The sequence below is a fragment of the Ammospiza caudacuta genome, chromosome 3 (genome assembly GCF_027887145.1).
Source record: "Ammospiza caudacuta isolate bAmmCau1 chromosome 3, bAmmCau1.pri, whole genome shotgun sequence".
In the NCBI taxonomy this organism is placed as follows: Eukaryota; Metazoa; Chordata; class Aves; order Passeriformes; family Passerellidae; genus Ammospiza; species Ammospiza caudacuta.
The window spans coordinates 33,097,257-33,120,282 of NC_080595.1; the positions used below are offsets into that span (position 1 = coordinate 33,097,257).

The window sequence follows — 23,026 nt, forward strand, 5'->3', positions numbered from 1 at the left end:
ACTTGCTTTCCAAGAAAAAGAGGAGGGAAAAAAGACATTCTAATAAATGGCCAATTTTAAAGTATGCTGTTTGTTCTGTAATCTGTAATTCAGACCATTTCTGTCACCTAACCACTTCAGGCAGCTGGCTGTTTAAGAAAAAACAGACAAAATGAAAGACAGCTAATACAGTCACCCTGCTCAGCACTCAGGGAAGTACAGCCCTTTTTCTCTGGATGAATGGGAGAAACAGGAAGTTTGACATGCAAATATAAATGTAAAGCTCCACAGCTTCTAGAAGTCAGTGGCCAGTGACATTAACTAGAGCATTACCTGTTGGTAGGTGCTGAAAGCTGCCCATGAGTATGAAGTATATCCATACCAGAAGTTTAGACCCTGCCCCGTGTGGCCATCCCAACTTCTTCTGCTCTTCAGATTTTCTGAACAGTGGCAGAGCATCAAGTGATGCAGCCTGACTGCAGGTGGCCAAGGGCTCAGACCACTGTTGTGTATTCATTTCTCCTCCAGAAATTCAAGACAGAAAAGTTATGGAAGAGTTCATTCCTACCTGGTGCCTCTGATATGCAGAGAACATCTTTTCAAAATCTTCTAGATCCAGCACCTTGAATGCCTTTAAATCATCAATCTCATTCCAGATTGTGCCATGGATCCTCTCCTAAAAGGAAAGAACATATTTTAACTAGATAGCAAAAGTGTTTAGCTTGGACATCCAATCCCATTTGGATAAATCATTTTCTTTTCTTCTTACTGGTCACACTGCTATCTACTGCTGCTGTCATTTTAGAGGACACACTTTGTTTCAAGAGTCAGAGGAGAAAAAATAGTGTTTCATTTTGGGTTTTTGGTTTGGTTTTTTTGTTTGTTTGTGTTTTGTTTGTTTTAAAATACTATTTTGTAGTTTTCATCATAGCAAGCCTCTAATGAAAAGGCACATAGGCACATTCCAAGACTAGCAGACCACATCTCAAGCATTATCTGTGATCCCACAGCATATTTCCTTTCAAGAGTGGCCATCTGTCTAACACAACGATTGTGGTCATGCTGAAAGGAGTGTTACCATCAGGAGGAAAAAGCTTAGGAAAAGCACTGATGCATGACAAACCCCAGACACATCTTCTCTGTTGCAAGTTTTTCCAGGATCTTTTGTAAAGCCTGAAGGGTGTGTGGCTTTCATTATGTCTGCCTGTGAAAGTAGTTTAAATTATTATTTTATTTTACTTTTAAGCCTTTGAGTCTTTGAAGTCTAATTGTTTCCTATTACATGAACTGCCTTGTCTACATGAGGTCTTTGTCAAGCCAGATAGACACAAACTATACCCAGATCCCTGAAACAGCATCATTCCCAGTAACTGGAAATGTTCACAACCCTCATGATGATACATTATCCTGAATGCCAGGAATCCTAGCTGTTTGGCAGATAATTAGCATGGAGGGAGACAGGCACAGACTTCTACTCCTACTTGCTGCCCATCAAACCCAGAACAAACAGGCTCCTCTAGTACACAAATTAGCTCATTGGCAATCATCCTATACTAAGTGAAGGTCTTGGGTGTCCTGCTGACATTCTCAGGACAGATATCTTTTCTGGCAGAGGACACAAAGATCAAACTACCTTCTCCTTCCTACTTACTCTTACGGTGCATTTGTGTGGGACAAGCTTTGGGTGCTCGTCACACCACTGACACCACTGTTCTTAGTTCATTTAGTTTACTACATGTATATTTATTGCACTTTATTAACTGCAAAAATAATGAAAATGCTGATTAAAAGAAATAAGAAATAGACAAAAAGACTTGTAAAAAAAAGACCTAAGCAAATCTCAGGAGATAAAGAGCCACTGAACAGTGATGCAGAGAAAGCCAGGGACCACAAGCAATAGCAATGAAACCCTCACACACAGGTTCCAGCTCTGAAGAATCTGACTTGTACCTACACAGCAAAATGTGTTAGCACTTCATTATCAGAACTAATTAGGAACAGGCTCTACTTCCCATTCAGAGTCATCAAAAGGAATGAGGGAAATGTGCTAAGCCACAAAGCTCAAGGAGCAAGGAAAAAAAACTGAGGAGGATAAAATGAGGGGGAAATAAAAGTGTGAAGTGTTCTGGAGGAAATTCCTGGCAGGGCAGACACTGTGGAGGAAAACCAACACCCTTTCTCCAGAGGCAGCCTGTGAGTGCCGGAGGGTAAGGAGGGGCGTCTGCAGTGCTGTTCACAGCGAGAGCATATCCTAGGTGGGAGCAGCACCCATCCCTGAGCAGGCTCACCACTATCACTGTATCACCCCTTGCAATCAGCGTGGCTCTTCTTTCCACAGCAGGAAGAACATGTGACTGTAACACGGCAAACAAGTCTGAGAGGCCTGTCTCAGCCAAAGCAATAGGAGACAAAATTAATTTTCTTTTTATCCTAGCCCTGAACTCCACTGCCAATCTTAGCCAGAAGCATCCAGGCAGAGTGATCATTCTCATTCAATTCCCAGGTTGGCTTTGTAAACCATGAATTATAAATCCTGAGGGATGTATTTGAACAGCAGAGCAGTTCTCTGAGAGCCTCACTGTTTCAGACTGTCCAATCAAGCACTGAAATGGTTGACAGGAGTCCTCAGAGTCATCACGGGGATAGAGCCCTGGGGATGCCAAAAAGCTGTATGCTGTGTTTGGCAGAGGCTGGATGTGACTCAAGACAGCTCCTCATGAGTCTTGCCCATCTACCTGTCCAGCTGCAAAAATCTCATGGGAGTGAGGTTTCCTCATTAATGGCAAGAACAGTGAAAAAGTCCTACAGAACAGTCTAGTCTGAATGAACTGCAAAGGTGCCAAAATAGGAAGTTCTGGGACTCAGAAAAGGACTGCAGAGAGTAGTTCTCCCCCTGCTTTCCCAGGAAAACAACTCAATGAAAAGAATTCCAACTTCAATTCAGATTCATTTTAAGAGCCTGGTTGAATCTGGTTCTGTACAGGATGGTTTGTATGCTACTTGTAGCAGAAAGACAAATTCCAAAGCAGCACCCATTACAATGGTGTGCACAAACAGAACTTTGACCAAAGCAATCCAATTTTAGGGCTAATGCAGTCAAAGAAAAATCAAGGCAGGCAGAAGTATAAACAATTTAACACTTTGCAATGGGCCTGTCCCCTCTATTTGTACTATAAGCTCTATCTTTGAAAATTTTCATGTTGCTGCCAGATAACTTCCTGGACTGAACTCTTCATACACAGTTTACACAGTTATGGATTAACTGGCTGATAGTTTCTTGTCATCAGCCAGAGAAGACAGAGTATTTTAAGAGAAACAGACTTGCATAATGGGGTTGCTGTGATAAATGATTCCCTCAGCACCATAAAAATATTTATGGTCTCTAAATAACAATTTAAAAATAAATCCTTTATTCCTTCTCTTTTTTTTTTTTTCCTTCTCTGCCCCTAGAAAGAAAAAAAAAAAAGAAACTAAAAAAAAAAAAGAGCAATCATTTTATCTGTAATGTTTTTCTCTCCATCATCATTTATTTGTTTATTCATTCATTTATTCATTCTACAAGTCTTCCAGGATCCGTGGTTCCTGTGCTTTGGAAGATTTTGGCCCACTTAGAGAAGCAAACCCTGTGAACTGTACTTCCCAGCATCCTCTAATGGAATGGTCACACATACCAGGTCAGGAAACATCTTATTATGAGAAAAAGTATTGACAAAGCATTTGCTCCATCAAGCTGAGTTTTTGGTATGTTGCATTTAACAATTCACTCGCTGTAGCAGTTGCATGATTCCACCTTTATAGTGAATTCCAGTTTGCTGAGAGACCTAACGACACTAGAAAATAGCAGAGTTTCATGGCACTGCAAATCATACCAAGCTGTCCTCTGCTACACCTGATAGATAAATAATGATATTCTGGAAGGCATCAAAGTCCATCCTGCCTCAGTAACTTCACAGCATGAGTGAGAACCTATAGTACCTCTGTTTGACCTGCAGGTTCAGAGAAACCACAGAAACGATGAGTGCTCTGTGGAACAGGCAATCCTGCTTATTAGTAGGTTAATATTTGTAGAATACTAGCCAGAAAAGTGGAAGCAACTTAAAGTTTTAATTAAGAATTCCATTATGAATCTGAAAAGTGATATGAACACAGCACATTTTCTAAGTTTTTATCTTACTATTAGATCATTACTTTAGTGTGAGAAAAATCCACTTCAAGCAAAAGCTGTATTTTTTTGCCTGTTTTTTAATCAAGACAGCTATTTTATTACATTGTAGGCCTAGGCACCACCACAGCTATTATGGGTAGCTTCACAATGAAATTTTGGAAAACTCTTTCCATTAACTTTGAATCTCTAGCAGCAGTCCATCATTTTATGCCATAAACCTCAGTCTGCTTTTAGGAAAAAAAGTTCCAGAAATCAGAATCATTGATAACATTATAGAAACATTTTTTTAAAAATAAGTGTCAAAATGAACATTTTCTGTTTATGTGACTGACTGTTTTGGAAATTTGGGTTTGGTGGTTTTGATTTGTTTTTATGTGTGTGTGTTTTGGGCTTTTTAAAAAACTCCTATATGGCATGTAGATCAAATACCTGTCTTATGAAACTATTTCAGTCAGGTCTATTTAGGGCTGGCTAAAGAAAGCCTCTCTGACATCACTGATGAGAGTCATTACCAGGACACTTGATGGGAAGCTGCTTCTTCAGACATGAGATAAAAAGCAGAGCAGTTGAAGGCTGACTTAATTTATTCTGAGAGCTTCAAATCAATGCTTATATTTATCAAATAGGTAACTATTAGTCCACACTTCCAATTTTCTTGAAACCAGTCCATTGCTTGGATTAACCATAAATGTTTGGTCTCTGATTGACCTTTGGTGTTGTGTAAAACTCAAGAGTGAGAGAGCATTGCTGCCCAGAAACAAAGAACGGAATCCTTCCAGGATATTACAGTGGTTATATTGCAATATCTTTTTCTTAAAAAACAGAGATCTTTGGCACCAGCACTACTGTAGTGCTGTATGAATGGAACTCACAAACAATGCCACAGTGCTGTATGAATGGAGCTGTGGTGTGGAAGGGCTTCATCAGAACTCAGACCATGCAGGCATCCAAATGTCTTTGCCACTGGTCATTAGCTTACGTCAAAACTAGCACAAAGTCCTTAATTCTCAATGGAAATTAGTGGGCTGTTGGAGTGTCCTTGTTAGAAGCATAGATCCCTCCCAGTCAAACTTTTTCTTGTGGTGCCCGTGGGAACTGTGGACAATCTGTTATTGTCAACTGCTAAGAGCCTGACTGCATTTGATATTTCTCCCAATACCCAGCAGCTCAGTTCTTTTCTTCCAAAGACAAAGTCAGCATCGGAAAAAAAAGGTGTCACATGAACTGCCCTGGAGAACAGCCTTGATTCCACTACTGAGAAAGTATACTGCAGACAAATCCCTCTCAGCCAGCCTTGCCCACACTCCTGTTGGCCTCTGTTGGCTTTCCCTCACTACCTCGAGGCAGGCTGCAGGGACAGAGAGGAGTTTGCTCGCTTGTGGGCTGCCTCAGTCACCTTCACACTTACCTGAACAATCTCCTGAGAGAGATTCTGTACTAATTGCTTAAAGAGAGGTGATCTAAACAGTATGCAGAGATAACTAAGATATGAATATTTGAATACCTACTTGCATCCCTAACTTTATGAAAAGCTGTTTCCAATGCTGTGTTCCCTCACCTTGCAGTGTTTCATGTATTGTTCCTCAAAATGTTTTTGTGAAGAAAAACTGTATTCTTGTGAACTGGAAGGTAAACCCTACCACAAACCACAAAAATACTGTGCACACTTCCAAGCCTCAGTTTCCCAGGCTCAAAAACTCACAATGTGCTGCTCCCAGACAGTGTGATTGTTTTGAGTCCTCACTCATTCCAGTCTGGCTACTCTGACAGCTCAGTTCAGGAGAACACCACAGAAGTGCAGCAAAGGTAACAAAAGGCAAGACAAAGCTCATCCAACCTACTCATGACTTTGTGCTCGCAAGATTCATATCCATGTGAATAGAAAGATACCAAAGCAGGAAATCTAGGATAAATGAGGAAGATGACCAAAACATATCAGCTTCTCCCCAGCAGTCAGTGAAATTAAATAATTCCATAACACAGTGCAACCCAAGTAACAGCATGAGACACCTGCATTGACACCACAACCTCTGCCCTTTTGCAGACACCATACCAGGTTCAAAACACTAACACTGGCAGACACTCCAAAATGAAGGCCCCACCCTCTTATGCCCCTTTTCCCAAATATTTTGCCATCCTCAAAATAGTGTCTTTTAGCCATCTCACCACCCAGGTCTTCAATTTTATTAGCACAGCTGCCTTCACTCTTATCCAGAGGGCAGGGTAAGCCTACAGTTACTGTACACTAAACAGAAACACCTGTGACTCTCTCTTTTTCATATAAATTCATATATATACATGTATTAGTTATTATTTCTTTTCTTCGGAGCACTAAGTTCCATGTTCTGCAAAGGAAAATAAATCCTCGTCCTTACATTCTCTCCCACACCCCCCATGTGGCCTTGACAGACAAGCACAGACGGTGCAGCAAATATTTCACTTCACTTTATTTTAAAGAAAAGGGGAGAGGGGGAGAGAGAATTCTTGTGGCATTCCAGAGGTCCCTGGACACTCATTCCAAATGCTGGAGTTGGGCCCTGGGTGAGTTTCAGTCTAAAAGAGAACCTGGGTTTCTAGGCAGAAATCCAAACTCAACACAGACTTTTTTTTTTTCCTAAATCAGTTAAAAAAATTAAGACCTAAAGAGAAGAGGAGGGAAAAGAATAAGGGAAAAAGAGAGAGAAGGATGAGAGAGAAGTGAAGGAGAAGGAGACACAACCAAGGCAGAAGAAAAATGAGTGCAACAGGAAGAATCCAAGTCCTCTGGGGTTTGTTGTTTTGTTTTTGCCAATCTGGAGTTTTATCACCTACAGACAGAGTTATAACCATTCAAGGAGAGAGGCAGCTTCCCTCATGGCCATGAGCAAACAGTGAGGAGAATCAGGACACCTTTCTCTCCTTGGTGATGGCTCCTGCCAGAGTAGAGGTGGCTGGATGTTTTTCCAGATGGCTCTCACCATGTTTTGCCCACACTGCCTCTGGTCACCCTTTTCCCTGGTGTACAAGTGAGGGCAGCTCTGGCCCACCAGTCCTGGAGATGTCCAGCTCTCACTTAGGTATTCAGCCCACTACAGCTTTGCTGGACCAGACTATTTGCATGGCCACACCTATGCAGCTCAGTCTATCACAGGGGATGTGCTGCATGATGGAGAACTGGGGAGACTCCCTAAATACAACTAATGACACCTACTGACCACAGCCCACAGAAGGCCACTTGTTTCTATGCCACTTTGCATTTCATGGCATTAATCAACACTGGGGTATACTCAGAAAGTAAATCAATTGAGTAATGCAGTTTCTTACCTCACTCAGCTTAGCCCAGTTGAAGGATTTCAGTGGATGTGAAGGCTGTGGGATAGATTTCTTCTTCAGACTGGGGCCACTGGTGCTGAAGGTGGTTGTGGAAGGGGGTGGCACCCCCATGCTGAAGAAAGGTGGTGCTCCTGGTGGAGGAGGCGGTCCTCCTGGTGGAGGTGGTGGAGCAGGAGGTGGGGGACAGCTGGAGAAAGGCAGAGGAGGTGGCAGTGGTGGCAAATTCTCAGACATATGAGAAGAGGACAAAGCTAATGGGCCACCTGGAGGAGGGGGTGGTGGGGGTGGGAAGGAAATGCTGCCCCCTTGCTGGAAAATAAAAAACACAGAGAAAAAGAAAGCAAACAGTTTAAAAGGCACAGTAACTCCATGCTGCCAGCTGATGTGATTTTATTATGACTCTCAAAACATTTGATGTTTTCTTTAAAGCCTCCTGCACTCAAAGCCATGCAATAAAGGGAGGAATCTCAGCTTTCATTTAAGAGAAAGTTTCAAGCCCATGGAGCTGTGGAGAAGAGCTTGAAAAAGGAACCGTAAATGGCTCAGAAAAACAAAAAGCTAGTAAAAGAAGCCAAAATGTATTATTTTCTCCTTATGTATGAAAAAAGAGAAAAGTTCAATCTCATGAACTTTTGAACTCCTGGGTTTAAAAGCTAAGGGTTTGAAACACTGAATACCTGTCATTAGGCCTCAGTAATGCAAAGTGGGAGAGGGGAGGAGGGAATGAATCTGCTTTCTGCAGTGTCTAACTTCTCACGGCTGAGTTCTGGTGGCTCAGACAACTGCTGGGATAGAAAGAACACCAAACAGGAGGGAGCATCTGCAAATGCCACTTTTCCTGAGATAGTTCAGATGCTCTTGCAGCATGACAGGAATCCTGTTTCTTCTATACTTTTGTATCAGGGAGATTTCTCTCTATTCCACTAAATAATAACCAGGGCCACCCTACTCAGACGTGAAAATTATGGCTGGAAGAGCACACACGTGCCTCAGCAGCTCCTGCAAGGAAGGTGACTGAGGCTCAGGGATTTTGGTCTCAGCTAAAAGCTGAGCAGCTTCTAAGTATTCTCTGTTATGACCACAGATGTGCTTCATGCATAACAATGCTTTTTTTCATCATTCACTAGTTAGCAGCCTTTAAACAAGGATGGGGAAGACTCCCAGTCTCATACCGAGAACTCATTAAGCTGAGCCACCAGATCATTCATCTGGTCTCGGGTCTGGCGCAGCTCCAAGGATTCCTTCTGCAGCTTGTCCTTCATTTTGTTCAGGGTCTTCATCATTTCATCCTTCTCCTGGGTTTTTGTTTCACATTCCCTCTCCTTCTTCTCTAGCCGGCTCATCAGCTCTGCATGGTCTAGGGGAAAAACACAAGTGGGACTGGTGAAACAAAGCTCATGAACAGTCCCTGGGGACATGTAGGTTAATACAGCTGAAATAAAGCTGACACTTCTGTCAGCTCAAGCAGGGATGTATAATGAGAGCAAGAACAAGAAAATAGAGTCTGACTGTCTTGACAATGACCTTCAATGATCAAGACAGCAATGCCTAAGTTTCAGTTAGACTGTAAAATCACTTCATGTGAGGACTGAAGGAACCCCCATCCTGTGAAACACATAAACTGTTCACCATGACACAAAATGTCTGCAAAAGGAAAAGTTGTGTCCAGCTCTGCTGCTCACTGCTCTGTGAATGAACTGGGATCAGTTTCTGCCTATGCAAGCAAAGAGGATGAACTCACCTTTCCGGAACTTCTCTGCCTGATCCCTCCACTGCTTGACCTCATTTTCATTCACCAGCCTGAAAGAGGAAATGAGATCATTTAAACTTTTCCTGAGCTACCCAGGCTGAAAGGCAAGCGGTCATTTTGCAAAGTGATCAGCAAAAGGCAACCTGGTAAGTGTACAAGTTTATACAGGATCACACCAGTGGTCCTTCTGGATCCAGATTCTGCTCCCTAGCCTACAGCTAATAGGAAAAGGATGCCTTTTTACTCAATGTCATAAAAAGGGATAAAGGAATGGCTGTGGAAGAAATTCCTGATACATTCCTGTCTTCAGGTAATGCCCTCAAAGTGCCAAGTCTACTTATTTTGAAAGAGAGAAGTCATCACTAAAATAATCACAGCTGCTATGGGTTACAAATTACCCCATCCTTAATATAAAATCAGATTGCCATTGTTTTTTTCCTTATTGCTGTGGTTCTATTTTTTCTTTCTTACAAGGAGGAAGAACACTTCTCTATCGGGTAATACATCAGTAACAAGGCAATTCTTGTATCTCACACTGGCACAGCTATTTCCTATTACTGACAGAAAATATGCAGGGCATGCTGGGGATTGATTAGATATGCAGAATGAGGAGTAGCTATGAAAGCAGAAAGGGAAGATCAGGCATGAAATCTACAATGAAGTCTGGTATCCAACACCACTGTATTTTTCCATGACAAGAAATCAGTTTCGATTTTGGCTCACACCTATAACAAAAGGAACTGTAAAATTTTTAGTACAGGAGAATTTGGTTTCATATAGGACTTATGTTCTATAAATGTTCTTTTCAGTGGATAATTCGGAAGGGTAATGGGCCATGAATTACCTGCAGAGGCAGTTGGATGAAATGAAGAATCCAAAAGTTTGGCTAAAAAAGGACTGAGAACAGGGAAGTTGAGAAGAGAGCCAGCTCATGTAGCTAGACTTCTCAAATGATGCATCCTATGGGAAAAAATAATGGTAATGCCCTCAACCAAGTCTGTGGGTGAGAGCAAACAGACATTTTATGAAGAGGTAAGAGGTTTTGTGTGCCAAGTGGGGACTGCTTTCCCCTGTTTGCAATCTTTCTAAACCATGTGCTCATTAGTAGGAATGGGATCTACATAGAGAATATGATATTATTTTTACTTTTTAATATCAAGGAAAGCTTTCATGAGCATCCTGAATTTAAAAAGGCACATGAGGAAGCCTTGTTATAAAATCATGAGCATTTTTTCTGATCCTCTAACCAGAATAACAGTTACTAGAAGTCAAACACAAGGACTTTGCAGGGAAATACTGCCAAGCTAAGATGTCATTAGAAGGAAACTGCTTAGAAGACTTAACTACTTAACAGGACAAGGAGAAGCTGTAAGTTGAAATAAGGAAGTCCTCACATATGATATTTTATTTCTTAAGCACCCGCATACTGATCATATTCTTATACCTGCATAACAGAAATAAACAATAATAAAGCAGCTTACATTTTAATGATATTTTTGACATTGAAGTTTTCCAATGGAGCTATATCTGGATCATCTCCTCGTTCATCCTGAAGAACAATTTGTTGGAGTATTCTGTCCAACAGCTGCCACTGCTGGAAGTTTCCTCCATTCCTCTTATCTGTATTGAAAAAAGACCAACCCATGAGATCTTCCAACTCCATGCCAAAGTGCCCAGACCTGCCAACAAACTGGCATTCTTTCCTCCCCACCTTTCATCTCAGTCCTGTGTGTGATGAATTACAGAACACAAAGACTAACTCTGAACAGTTGCTAGCAGATTATTTACAAACACCTGGCATACTGGCACAGCTCATAACAGGCACAGGCAACTTTGTGCCTGATGTGCACATTCAGGCTATGCAACCCTTCTGACAGGTTAGCTATAAATTGCACACTAAACATCTATAAAAAGGATTCCTTTGTGATAACTAACACTCAGTGTTTTCTGGGGCTTGATGTTGAGGTCACTGTAGGAACAATGAGATGTTCTATCTGCATGCTTGGTTATCTGCAGGTCAGTGAAACTCAACTGGCATGAAAAATTCATCCAAACATGACTGGAAAGTGCAGAGATAAAGAACAGAATTTGAACCAAAGGTACTAATCCCATGCATATCCAAACAGAAGAGCCAGAGCAACATTAAGTCCACCTCAACTCTTTAAGTTACATAACCTAGATCTTTATAGACTCTTTAAAATTGCTCCAGTACAATCCTGCCCTGGCCTAACAGGATTTGGTCTTTCTGCTACCAAAAACCCCAGTCAACACATAAAGCTCAAGTTCTATTCTAAAGAGTAATATCAAAGAGAACACTGAGACAAAGTACTGCTCAAATTTGTGCATTGCTGTACTTGAATCTAAGGAGAGCCTGAGGACATACCACACATCACATTGTTTGCTGAAAAACACACCCCAGTGCATGTCCCTCATGTTCCCTTCTCGGTTTGACTGCTCAAATACAGATGGAAATCATGGAAGACCAGCACCTCATCCCTAACGGGATCAAGGCAGGCAGTTCTTTAGTGATCCTGCTAAACTCTGGATGCATAACTGAATTATTCTATTGCAGTTAATAAGAAGATTCTTATCACTTCTTTGGAAGCAAATTTCAGTATTATTTTTCACTTTGTGTTTGGGAGCTCTCCATTAAAGCACTGCCATGAGATAGCAGTCTGATGACTTACTGTGGAATTTCCCAGTGGCAGAACAGCTTTCAGTACTGTACTATTTCACCAGAAAAAAATCTTCAGTGTATTTTTTTAATATTCCAAATGCTATCTCTTTCTGGGAATTCCCTGATCTATAGCATAAGGACTCTTTTTTAAAACTTCTGATTAAAATCATTAAAATCTCTGTCAGTGACTAACTGGAATGTCTCAGCTACTCAATTTTATTTACAAGTGCAGAGAGGTCAAACCGCTGCCCTAAGTATTGCAACAAAAATTTTTCAGTGTAAGATATCCAGTTCATTAGCCACAGCCAAGTGCTGAATGGGAGACAATGGTAGTGTGTGCCCTGGTATCTGTGAGCACCAGCGTTTCTCCCAGTTCTCCAATACCCCTCACTCTGGAAGTCTGTAAATGTACTCACATGGCATCTGCAAGCAGTGCTGGAGGATGGATAACAAATAGGGATAGGCATCTGTGTGCTTCAATCTCTTCTTGATCAACTCAAACATCTGAGAGGCACTTTTTGTATCAATGTGGATCTGAAGTGAGAGAAGAGAAAAACCATCCACAGTAAAAACCTGATTAACTGTGAAAGAGCCAATCAATACAAAGACAGGCAAATTTCCAGCAAGTGGACCTCTGCAAAGTCTTCTGCCATGCCCATATGCAGCTTCCAGGAACAGGCACAAGGGTCTTTGACACCAGCATTGTCATCCCTATGCAGTATAGAAAAGATCTCCAAAGTAAAAGGCTAGAAAGGGAGCCATGCAAAGCCACCAAGAACTGTTCTGGAGCAAGCAAAACATTTGGGTCCTGGAAACTGGTGGCACAAATAGTAGAAGCTAAGCAAGAAAGGGTCAGTTGTTCTCTATCTGTGTGTGCAGCAAGAGCTGTTCACAAAGAAAGAGGGGACTAAACCATTCAGGACCCTACAGCTTTTTATTGATGCTACAGGCTGTCTCTATGTTAGTCTTTAAAATCCACATATACTAAAATACTGATCCTGTCCACAGGCTCTGAGGCAACAGTTGTCAGCAGAGTTACATGTGATCTTGGGAAGAATATCAGAAAATAGCCCAAACTTCACCCATAGTCCTGCAAAGGGGATGTCTGAAACTAGAGGGCATCCAGATCATCAGGACTGAGAACCTGAGAGCATGGTTGAGAACCTCCATCACTCTTGAACATTCAGGCAAGCAAAAGAAAGAAGTTTTTATCAAAAATACTCATCAAAGCCCTTTGTGTGACCACTGTTTTCATTGTTCACACAGTGCAAATCTCCTGCTTGCTAAATGAGAAACAGTGAAAGCAAGAGCATCAGCCACTCCTAGCATCAAAGTCAAACACTAGTTTTAGGGAGCACAAAGGAAAGGTGCAAGAAGCATCCCAACTGGATGCAAGTTCAGCTTTGGCCAGTTCCAGTACTACAAATTAAAACTTACCAGGTCAAACCGCTTGGCAAGCTCCAAGTCATCTTCATTTCTGACCATCTCAAAGAAATCTAAATGTCTAAGAGGAAATAGAATAACAAAACATCTGGCAATGTTCATGGCATGATTCAGACTTAAACTAAGTGTGTCACTAGAGAAGCAGCAAAACCTCAGTTCAGCTAGAACATGTAGAAATTGGCAAGCCTTTCTCACATGAAGTGCTGCCACAGGTATGCAAGGCAAGGGGGTCAGTGACAGGCCAAAAGAAAGGGCTGGCAGAGGTGCACACACTCTCTAACTCTGTAACACTGTGTTGAGGTAAGGTGCAAAACATAAACATAAAATAGGGAAGGGATATTCTGTTTTTGACGAATGCAATGCCTGCAGAGATAATACAGTTCTAAAAAGTCCACACCATACTTGCTAGGCAGGTATGGAATCATTACAAGTTGTTTCTTTTAAGCAGCGAAGCAGAAATGCATTCAGTGGATCAGTTCTCAACAGCCTCTAGGTATGCCTATTGATAAGCACAGCAGCATGACTATGTCTGGATCTGGGTGACCTGGTGAGTGACACATTTGACCATCTGAAGTTTTCTTACACAGAGACTGGAGCACAGCAGGTGAGGTGGAGAAAGGCTGTGGCACATTCCCCTGTACAGATCTGGTACAAGAGTCTTTGTAATCCAGGCATGTGAGATCCTCTCAAACCTTTGTTATTCTCCTAACTTGTAAAATCCAGCTAAGTCCCTCCTAAACACTCCTGGTTACTGTCCAAAGCAATATAGATCATCTACAGGACAGATTTTCTTATTCTTGCTTATAATGTTGCAGATCAAAAGCACCATTCCTGGTTCCAGCTCTGCAGCAAACTGTAGTCATACAACTTGGAAACTCAGAACCTGCACTTAGACCACACATACTCAGTCACAATGAAGTCCATGAACTACTGGCTTCCCTGCCTCCTACCAGGACAGGCTTTTGTTCCAGTGTTGCTTCAAGAGAAAACAATTAGAATACTTTTTATATTTTTCATTCTGACTGCCATCCCCCACTGAGAAAAAAAGCAGTTGAGGAACTCCTTTGCCACAGCCTCTGCCAACTTAGCATGTACATTCCTACTTCATCTGCGGATGTTAATTTTAGGATAATTTTTTTTTTTAATTTTCTTTTTGTTTTTTTTACAGAGTCAGTTTCAAGAAGAGACAGAATAAGCTCTCTGAAATAGAGAAGAGTTTCTAAGAAGTCTTTCTATTCATCAGTAGCAGTTCTCAGAAAATAAGTCTTACCTGTCCAGTGTGGCATTCTCGTGTCCTCTGAGCTTGTCAATGACGGGTTGAATTCCCAGCATTAGAAACTCATATCGGAGGTGCAATCGGAACTCCAAATTGTCCTTAAAAAATGGGGGAAATCCAAGTTATTTGTTTTCAAAAGCTGTCAATCACATTTTAAAAACATTTGCTTAAAATTTCAGTTCTTCCCTTTTTAATATTCTCTATCCTGACCCCAGATTCACAGGATGAATAATTCCAGTAAAGTAAGCAAAAAAGGAATTAATGCCATTGCTTCCATTTCACTTAAAAGTACATTTATGTACTATGAGTTTTGCATATGCAGTCAAAAGGACAGCACACTCCATGTTGTTCCATGAGGAACAGAAGCTACTGGCACTTTTCCTGCTAGTCCATTAGAGGTTCCTCTCCTGCTTACAGATGAACAGCATCACAGTCTTCCTCCTAATTTTTTCCTGTTTATTTGTCATAAGACCATATACATAAAATCACCTACTCTGACAAACCTTCTGACACCTATTCAGTGGGATGCTACAGGATTCCCAGAGATAGAGACAAACACATTGTCAGATAGCTCTCAGGAGCTTGCTGTCTTTTGTGGTTTAACCAAAAAAAGAAAAAAAGCTAACATCACAAAAGTAACACTTTTAATGTAATAAATTAGTTTAAACTATCCTTCAGATTCAAAAGGAAGTCTTGTTAATAAAAGTAAAACAACTAGGACCTGGGATTTTTTTTCTGAACATTTTTCTGAAATGTCTCCCCTTGATATTTTAAAATTAAAATGCTTTGACTTTGGCTTTGAGTCAAAACAACTTAACATTTCAAAACATTTCTGAAGGTAAATCAAAATATTTTCTAAAAAGGATGAAATAAAAAGGTGAATGCTTTGCAGTTCTTAAAACAAACAAAAAAATCTTCCACAACCAAAACAGCAAAAAAACCAACCAACCAACCAAAAAACAACCCAAAGTAATCACTTCAGTGTAAGCAGTCTATGCTATATTGAAGAAGCTTGAAATGAAATAATATGGAAGACATAATTTTAAGACTGATCTTAACAGTTAAGCATTATTTTCCACAAAATATATCCACCCACTACCACAAGATTTGTGACTTAATCTACTAACTATTTCCAAGGTAAACTAATTTAAACATAACATTTCAGAAAGAATTTCCCAGGCAGTGACTCACCTCACCAGCACCTGCATTCAGAACAGCATTGATAAAGGACATGATGGCTGTTTTGAGGTTTACTTCATCTCGGTATCGCCCCATGCTTCGGTCCAGCTCATTTAGCAGCGACTGAAACAGAACAGCAAGCTGAGTTAGAGGACATAAGCTAATTTCTTGCAGGATAGATTGCACTTCTGTATACAGGTGAGATAATTGCAATGAGAAGCTATCTTTTAAGGAATAAAGCCTATGCCTGAACCTCGAAAGATCTATCCTTGTTCCTTCACTTACCACCCCTTAACATGAAGCAGACAATTATTACCTCTTGGTAAGCTCCTTTTAGGGGTTCTCAAATACCAGGAATAACCCTTGTGCATACAGTTCCAAAGCTCAAAGTTGAATTACACATCTCCACTGGAAGTGCAGTTAAGCTCCAGTCTCCATGTTACAGACTCATGGAATGGTTTGGGTTAACAATGACTTTTAAAGATCATCTAGTCCTGACTCTCCTCCCACAGGCAGGAACATCTTTCTGCCAGACCTGGGCTTCTCCTCAAAGCGCCATCCAGCCTGGCCTTGAACACTTGCAGGGATGAGGCATCTACAACTTCTCTGGCCAACCTGTTCCAGTGCCTTTTCACCCTCATCTTAAAAAACTCTCTTCCTTTTACCCATTCAATGTCTAGCTTCTTATAGTTTAAACCTTTTAGCCCTTGTCCCGTCATCACAGGCCCTGGTAAAATGTCTTTCTCCATCTTTCTTATAAGCTCTGCTTACTGAAAGGCTGCTGGAAGTTCTCCCTGGAGGCTGCATGTCCCCCTGTTAACCAACCCACAGGGAGTGTTCAGCACAGGAACGTTTGTGGTCTAATTTCTGTATACATACTGATGTTTTCCCATAATCTTGTGAATATCAGGAGACAAAAGAGAAAAAGACTAGACAAGTAGCATTGGTGGCCTTTGCCTTATTCTGGATTAATTCCACTTGAATATTTACCAAAGAGGTTATATGCAGAAACTGATTAGCCATGAAAGCAACTCTACGTTCAGCTTTCTGCTGATCACCATTAATATTCTCTTCAGGATCTTCTCTGATCAGTTCATAATTCCAAGGATGATTTTCCTTACTGGAAGAGTAACAAATTCCACTTCAGATCTGTGAGTTCAGCTGCATGAGTCTCACTCCAGCATAAATAATAAATGCCTCACACTCATATATTTGTTTTGCTATCACACTAAAAAAGAGAATTCTTTTTCAGTCTCCCTAAGAAGTTTTGACCATAAAGGGATAACGAAGACAAAAATAACTTTTTTGTGTTTGGCTCAGCAGACCATCTAAATAACGTTTTGCAGCTATGATGCTGAGTAAGGAAGTTCATTTTCCTCTAGTCAGTTTTTTGTCCCTGGTTACTGAAAGTGTTCATTCATAGCAAAATCTTTCCTCATCTAGTCACCATAGGTCTATCTTGTTTCCTGCAGAAAGACACAGAGATATGTCTCAAGAAACAGGAGGAATATCCTCCTGTACATTCTTCAGGGGAAAGAATAACTTCCTGGCTTCATGCTTATTTTTGTGCAAAAATATTTTGACCTATCATACACTGCTACTGACAGCTGTTTTCACATCTGAGCATGGTATGTTCATTATCAAACAAGCTCAGTTTCATTAACTCCATTCTCTTGCTGCTTCTAAATTTCCCATCTGGAATTTTCAAATTACCCTACTCCAGGCATTTGAGTTTCAATCCTATCCATCATCCCAGTAACTGTGTTACCACCACATAATATTTTGCTAGAAATGGGAACAAGTCTTACATAAAAGCACATGAAATGCTCTACTGAGCCAGACTGGTGGTCAGCTCAATCCACCATCCTATCTCTAACAGTGACAATCAGAAACTACCTGAGAAGTCTTTAAATTCACCAACAAAAACAACTGTTCAACTTGACAAACAAGCAGAAGTGAAATAAATGAGAGAATTTTATTCTGTTACTTCAAGATTTGACACTGAAATTCAAAACACATGTGCCTTCTTGGAATAACTGAATTAGCCATCACTACAGAAGCAGCAAAACCAAGGACAGTTTTGCTGGTTTTCTTCAGAGGCTCTTCATTCCTATCATACTTTCTCACAGACTTGTAGGAACATGACAGAATCTATGAAGCAGCATATCAAGTACAGCATCCATACAGCTTGAAAGATGCTAACAAAAGTTTTCTATCCCCCATTTCAGAATGCTGAACTAGGAGCAGAATGCAATGGGAGGCATATCAAATTCAGGGCAAGAAAACCCAAAACTCTGTGTTGCACTAATCCAATTGAAGAGCAGCACATCTTCATGTAATTGTTCAGCTTGAGAATGAAACACTGTAAGTTCTTGCTATTCCTAAAAATCAGAGTCTACACCCACATACTGTGGCCAAATTCCAATATCTCCAACTCTTTGCAAATGGCTGAGGTTCAAATCCTCACTTGAACATTTCCTGTGAAAAAGATTTCACCACACCTCTTGGCAGCCACTTCTGTGGCCCAATTGATCTTATGATTATAAAGGTTTTTCCTACTATTTAAGCAAAACTTTCCTCACTTAATCCCATTATTCCTCATCACTGACAACCAGTAGGGTTTCACTCAATCTGCAGCAAACCTCAAAAGGCTTTGGCTGAGCCCTAAAGGGAAGAAGGAAATCAAGAGTGAATACAGCCTTTTAATTTGTTCCTTGTTAGATCCTCTACTACAATTCCAAATTGATCAGCTTTCTCCTTACAAATTATGGTCTGTACTGACAGTGTTTGGTATAAACCAGGCAAGGAGGCTCTGGAAGGAATGCTCCTGGCCTCCACCTTTTCAACTGACAATATCAAACTTTCTTTATTCATTCACCTCAAGCTTCAAAATTTCTAGCAGCGTTAAGGAGGAAAACAAGAGTTTTCTGCCCAAAGCAGCCCGTTAATATTTCCTCTGTGAAGTGAAACCAGCTTCTTTCAGACAGTACCCAACACCTAGGTTCTCTAAAGACTAAAAGGAAAATTCTTTCTCCCCACAGGGATCCACAGCTAGACGAGTATTTTAAATAGCAAGCTGTGCTGGAAGAGCACTGGAACATCCTGATAAACTTTTTAGGCCAATAGAGCATTACGACTGCAATATTAGTTTTGTCTCAAAATATGGCATGTTAAAAAGTATAATGTGATACAATGCCATGACACAGAGAGAAGGAGGGAGGCAGAAAGCAGAAAAATAATCATAAAGGCAACAGCTTAGGGGAGAGAAAGAATGTGCCACTTTCACAAGGGAAACCAGTCATAAATACAATAATTCAGACATGAATGACTTTAAAATCAGAGACTCCTCTTTCTCAGTTTTCACAGCATTTTATAAAACTCTATATTCACAAGAATTAAAAAAAAAAAAGACAAAGCAATGTTTTTATGATCACACAGTGAGCCAGTGACAGAATTATGCTGAATACATGGAAAAAAATCCCAGCAAGGACAATAAGGGCTCAAACAAGAGCTCATCTTCCTAATTCCACATTTCTGCTCTGAGGATTTACTGTTTGGATTTCAAGTGTTTTCTTTCATGTCTGTTCTTCAAGGAGCAGAGTAGGATTTGTAGGCAAAGTAGCATGTTTCAAACAATTGGATGAAGACAGAGTTTTCCAGATTGCCTCAGGAAGGAGATTGAAGGCATGCCCTAATACTGCTGTGGTATTTGAGTACAGAAAGAGTATTACTCTGAGGAGGACAGTTTTCAAGGAACATCTTAACATTAACTACAGACTACCCTGTTAGACATTATAGTGAGAATCATTCCGGGCAAAAGGGCATTATAAAAGAAGGGTCAATAATTAAAGAAAGCAAAGGGAAAAGTTCAGGCAAGAAGATGTGGCAAATGTGAGAAAATAGGTATAGTGACTATATCAATTGAGACACAAACATAAAGTATAGAACCTTGTTGCAAGTGCCAAGACAAGGATGATCCTGATACACCTATTAGCACCTTGAATATCAAAGACACACGGGGAAGTTGCAGTATGTAATGTCAATCGAGGGAAGACTGGAACCTCAACAAAAAAGAGTAAGTTCTGGAGAATCTCCCCAGGGCTTTAAGGTGAATCCTGACTGAAGTTAAGGACTGACAATTGTAGACAGTAGATGAAATGCTTGCAATTTAGAAGGAAATAATACTTGATGTTCATTTCAATTCAGAGTAAAATCACTTTTTTTTTGGTAAGGAAATAGTCCTTCATATTCATGTAATTTCTGTTTATATTTTCCATTAACTTAATAAAAAAATTAAAAAGAGAACATATCAGGAAGCAAAGACATCCTTTCTGAAGCATTTCAGTACTGTTTGATTAATGGTCTTCAGTTGATATTACTTGGTGCAATTAAGTTAATTTGGACTTAATTGGGACTAAATATAAATGTTGAATTTATAATGCTCAGGAATTTCACTGTCATTTAATTTTGACTTCAGATACCCTAGCATAAAACTATAAGCTTTCTATTCAAGAAATATGAGCTATTGCAGGACAGAGTTAATGTAAGTTTTGTAAGAACCATACCTTAAGTCACAGCTTTCTTTCTCCACTAATTCACCAGTTGCTGAGTCTTCTGACAACTTTTGGCAGCTGTGCCAGGTAGCAGGAGCTGCATTTAGAACATTGACTGGCAATAACTCCTCATATTAAACAAAATGTGCCATGTTTTATGTTGCTGTGTTAAATACATGATCTCTACACTCCACCACACTTGTGCACACTGGAAATAATCACTGTTTCGATCTAAAGTTGTCAGCAGCAAGTTATTCAGGAGCTCAAGTTTTAGATGGTTGCCAGTTAATCATTCTGAACCTCTCTTCCTTCTTCTTACAAAAAGGAGTGGAAGCAGAAGCATGTACCCCAAATTATTACTCATCACAATGGTATTTCTCTTCAAAAGGAAAAAAAAATGTTTTGGGGAAAAGTAGATCTGTATTAGTGTTAATCACATTAACCTCCTGATGCCCCAACAGACATAGTGCTGGTCACCCCAAGTGACACAAGGAGGAGCAGGACACCTAGGTTTACTGCTACCTGCAAGAGTTGAAAATAAATCCAAACAGATAATATACAAAGTGACAGCTTTCACAGATGAGGATGAATAAATTGACAGTATAGATGGCTGAATGGGATGACGAATATTTTCAACCACCGTTGTCAGGAAGGCAACTTAAGGAAAAGCAACACTGGCACTGATATTGTCAGTGGTCAGTATCACCTGTAAGTTATTTGTTGGACATTCCAATAAAAGTGAGCTCAGTACAATTTCCAGAAAGCTCTGCACTTTTACTTCACAAGAACTGAGTTGATTTCCAAAATTTGAGATTACTTTGCTCTGATGCATTGTGGCTCTAATTTGGCCATCGTCTTGCAGAGCTAGATAAAAAGATTGAGAAGTGCCTTCACAGTTCCCAGCTTTCCTTCCCCCCACCACTTAGAATCAGTCTGCAATGATGGACCATAGAGGCAAAGGAATAAATTTCTACCCTGAATAGTTTCTCCTGTTCTTACAGTTTAGTTCTCAGTTTTATTACTTTCACAGAAAGAATTCTTGTTTGTGGGTTCTGCCAGATTCCCCACTTGTGGTGGATAGTTTTCAACACAACAGTGTTTAGGCGTGGCTGGTCAAAGTCAAGCTGCCAAGTATAAAGTTTGCTGCAAAGCTCCACAATTTCTGGACACTTCAATACACCAAATGATGCTGCTAGATGCTCGAGCTGTAGGAAACACAGCCCCCAAAGGGCTCTGTTTCGCACCTACAGGATCTCTTCAGATACTTGCAAACTCTGGGTTACAAAGATTACATTCAGGACTAGGATTAAAAGAGGATAGAAAAACGCTTTCATTGTACACTACATCTTTGAAGCTTACAGGAAAGGTAAAGAACAAGCATTTTCAGCTCATCCTTCTTTTAAAATGGCTTCCCATATTCAAGTTACAGTGGATGCTTTTCCTGACAATAAGCTGCAAGACTATTCTGAGACAGAGGTGCAGGAGGGCAAGAGGCAAAGAGATGGAACACTCTTAATTTTAAGTGCTGCAGTATCAGAGAAGAATCCTCTAAAATGTAAGAAAGACCATCACCACATTTGTTTCTTCAGGATTTAAAAAATCCCTAGTCTCTCTGTTAGAAGAATAACTGGAGATGGATGAGGAATGTCTTTGGATGAACACTTACCTCCTCAAAATTAAACTCAAGCTATTGCTGAGTATAGTGGAAAATTGAATTTCAGTCTCTAAACACAAGCATAGTAATTGCAAACAAGAACACATTCCTTCTGCTAAACCATTCTGGGGATTGGGTGGGGTTTCTTTTTTTTTTTTGTTTTACTTGAGAAATAAAAGAGAGTATCCATCTATTTTTCATTTTTTCCTGAATGGAAAAGTTATTTGACAAGCACAGTATTTAGGCAAATTACTTTTCATGACTGTAAGAGACTGGTAAGCACCTGCAAATCATTCCACCAGATTCCTCAAAAGCTACCACATTTTACCCAGCAGTGACTTAGCTCAGTTATTCAGTAACTTTTAAATCAACATAGAAAAAGAGGGAGAGAACACCCAGCTAGGGTTAACACAGCATCTGTCCCATATGGAATTATTAAGCAAAGTCAGTTGGTCCAGTAAGGGCAAGTTAACATGGGACAAGTGTAGTCAGGCTTATGAGTTACTGCTTTTCCTAGAGCAGCTCAAGTTATCCCCACCTGTCTCCCAGGTATAAAAACATGCCATATTAATTCAGGAAGGTTTCTTTATTTCAGCTAATTACTAGGGAACAAACTGAATTTTAATGTTTTCCTTCTCCTCCATAGGCAGTACCCAATAATCTCCACATCATAGCTCATGTACATGGCTTACTTCCTGCACCTGCACTGCTCATTCCTATCCTCCTCCTGTACTAAAGAATGGTGACACATTCTTATGACTGCAGCTGTAATCTCTTCACCTTCCAAGTTTTCCTGTAATTATGATTTTCTCCATTGAAGTAGCCTCGAGAGCTTCCAACTGAGGCTGAAAGGCCCCCATTTCTGGAGCCATCCATCATATGTGTCAAACTTGCATATCAAAGACACACATTAAATCTGAATGGACAAGCAATGCAAAGGAGGCGGTGCACATCGAGGGACGGACCTGACAATGCCAAATATAGGTTAATACCAAATCAAAATCTCCTGCATCCCTCTCCCAGGTCTGAGTCACAGTC

At 40.4% G+C, this 23,026-nt stretch overlaps 1 protein-coding gene across 1 annotated transcript in view; it reads right to left on the reverse strand.

Moving 5' to 3' along the window:
* DAAM2 (dishevelled associated activator of morphogenesis 2) overlaps positions 1 to 23,026 on the reverse strand; it is a 175,390-nt gene that overhangs the window by 40,503 nt on the left and 111,861 nt on the right. Inside the window, exons 7-15 of the mRNA XM_058801423.1 lie at positions 15,794 to 15,904; positions 14,597 to 14,700; positions 13,321 to 13,387; positions 12,300 to 12,417; positions 10,688 to 10,826; positions 9,198 to 9,256; positions 8,629 to 8,813; positions 7,448 to 7,765; positions 548 to 655 (exon numbers count right to left, since the gene is read on the reverse strand). Coding sequence (XP_058657406.1) covers positions 548 to 655; positions 7,448 to 7,765; positions 8,629 to 8,813; positions 9,198 to 9,256; positions 10,688 to 10,826; positions 12,300 to 12,417; positions 13,321 to 13,387; positions 14,597 to 14,700; positions 15,794 to 15,904 — 1,209 coding nt within the window. The remainder of the gene's footprint in view (positions 1 to 547; positions 656 to 7,447; positions 7,766 to 8,628; positions 8,814 to 9,197; positions 9,257 to 10,687; positions 10,827 to 12,299; positions 12,418 to 13,320; positions 13,388 to 14,596; positions 14,701 to 15,793; positions 15,905 to 23,026) is intronic.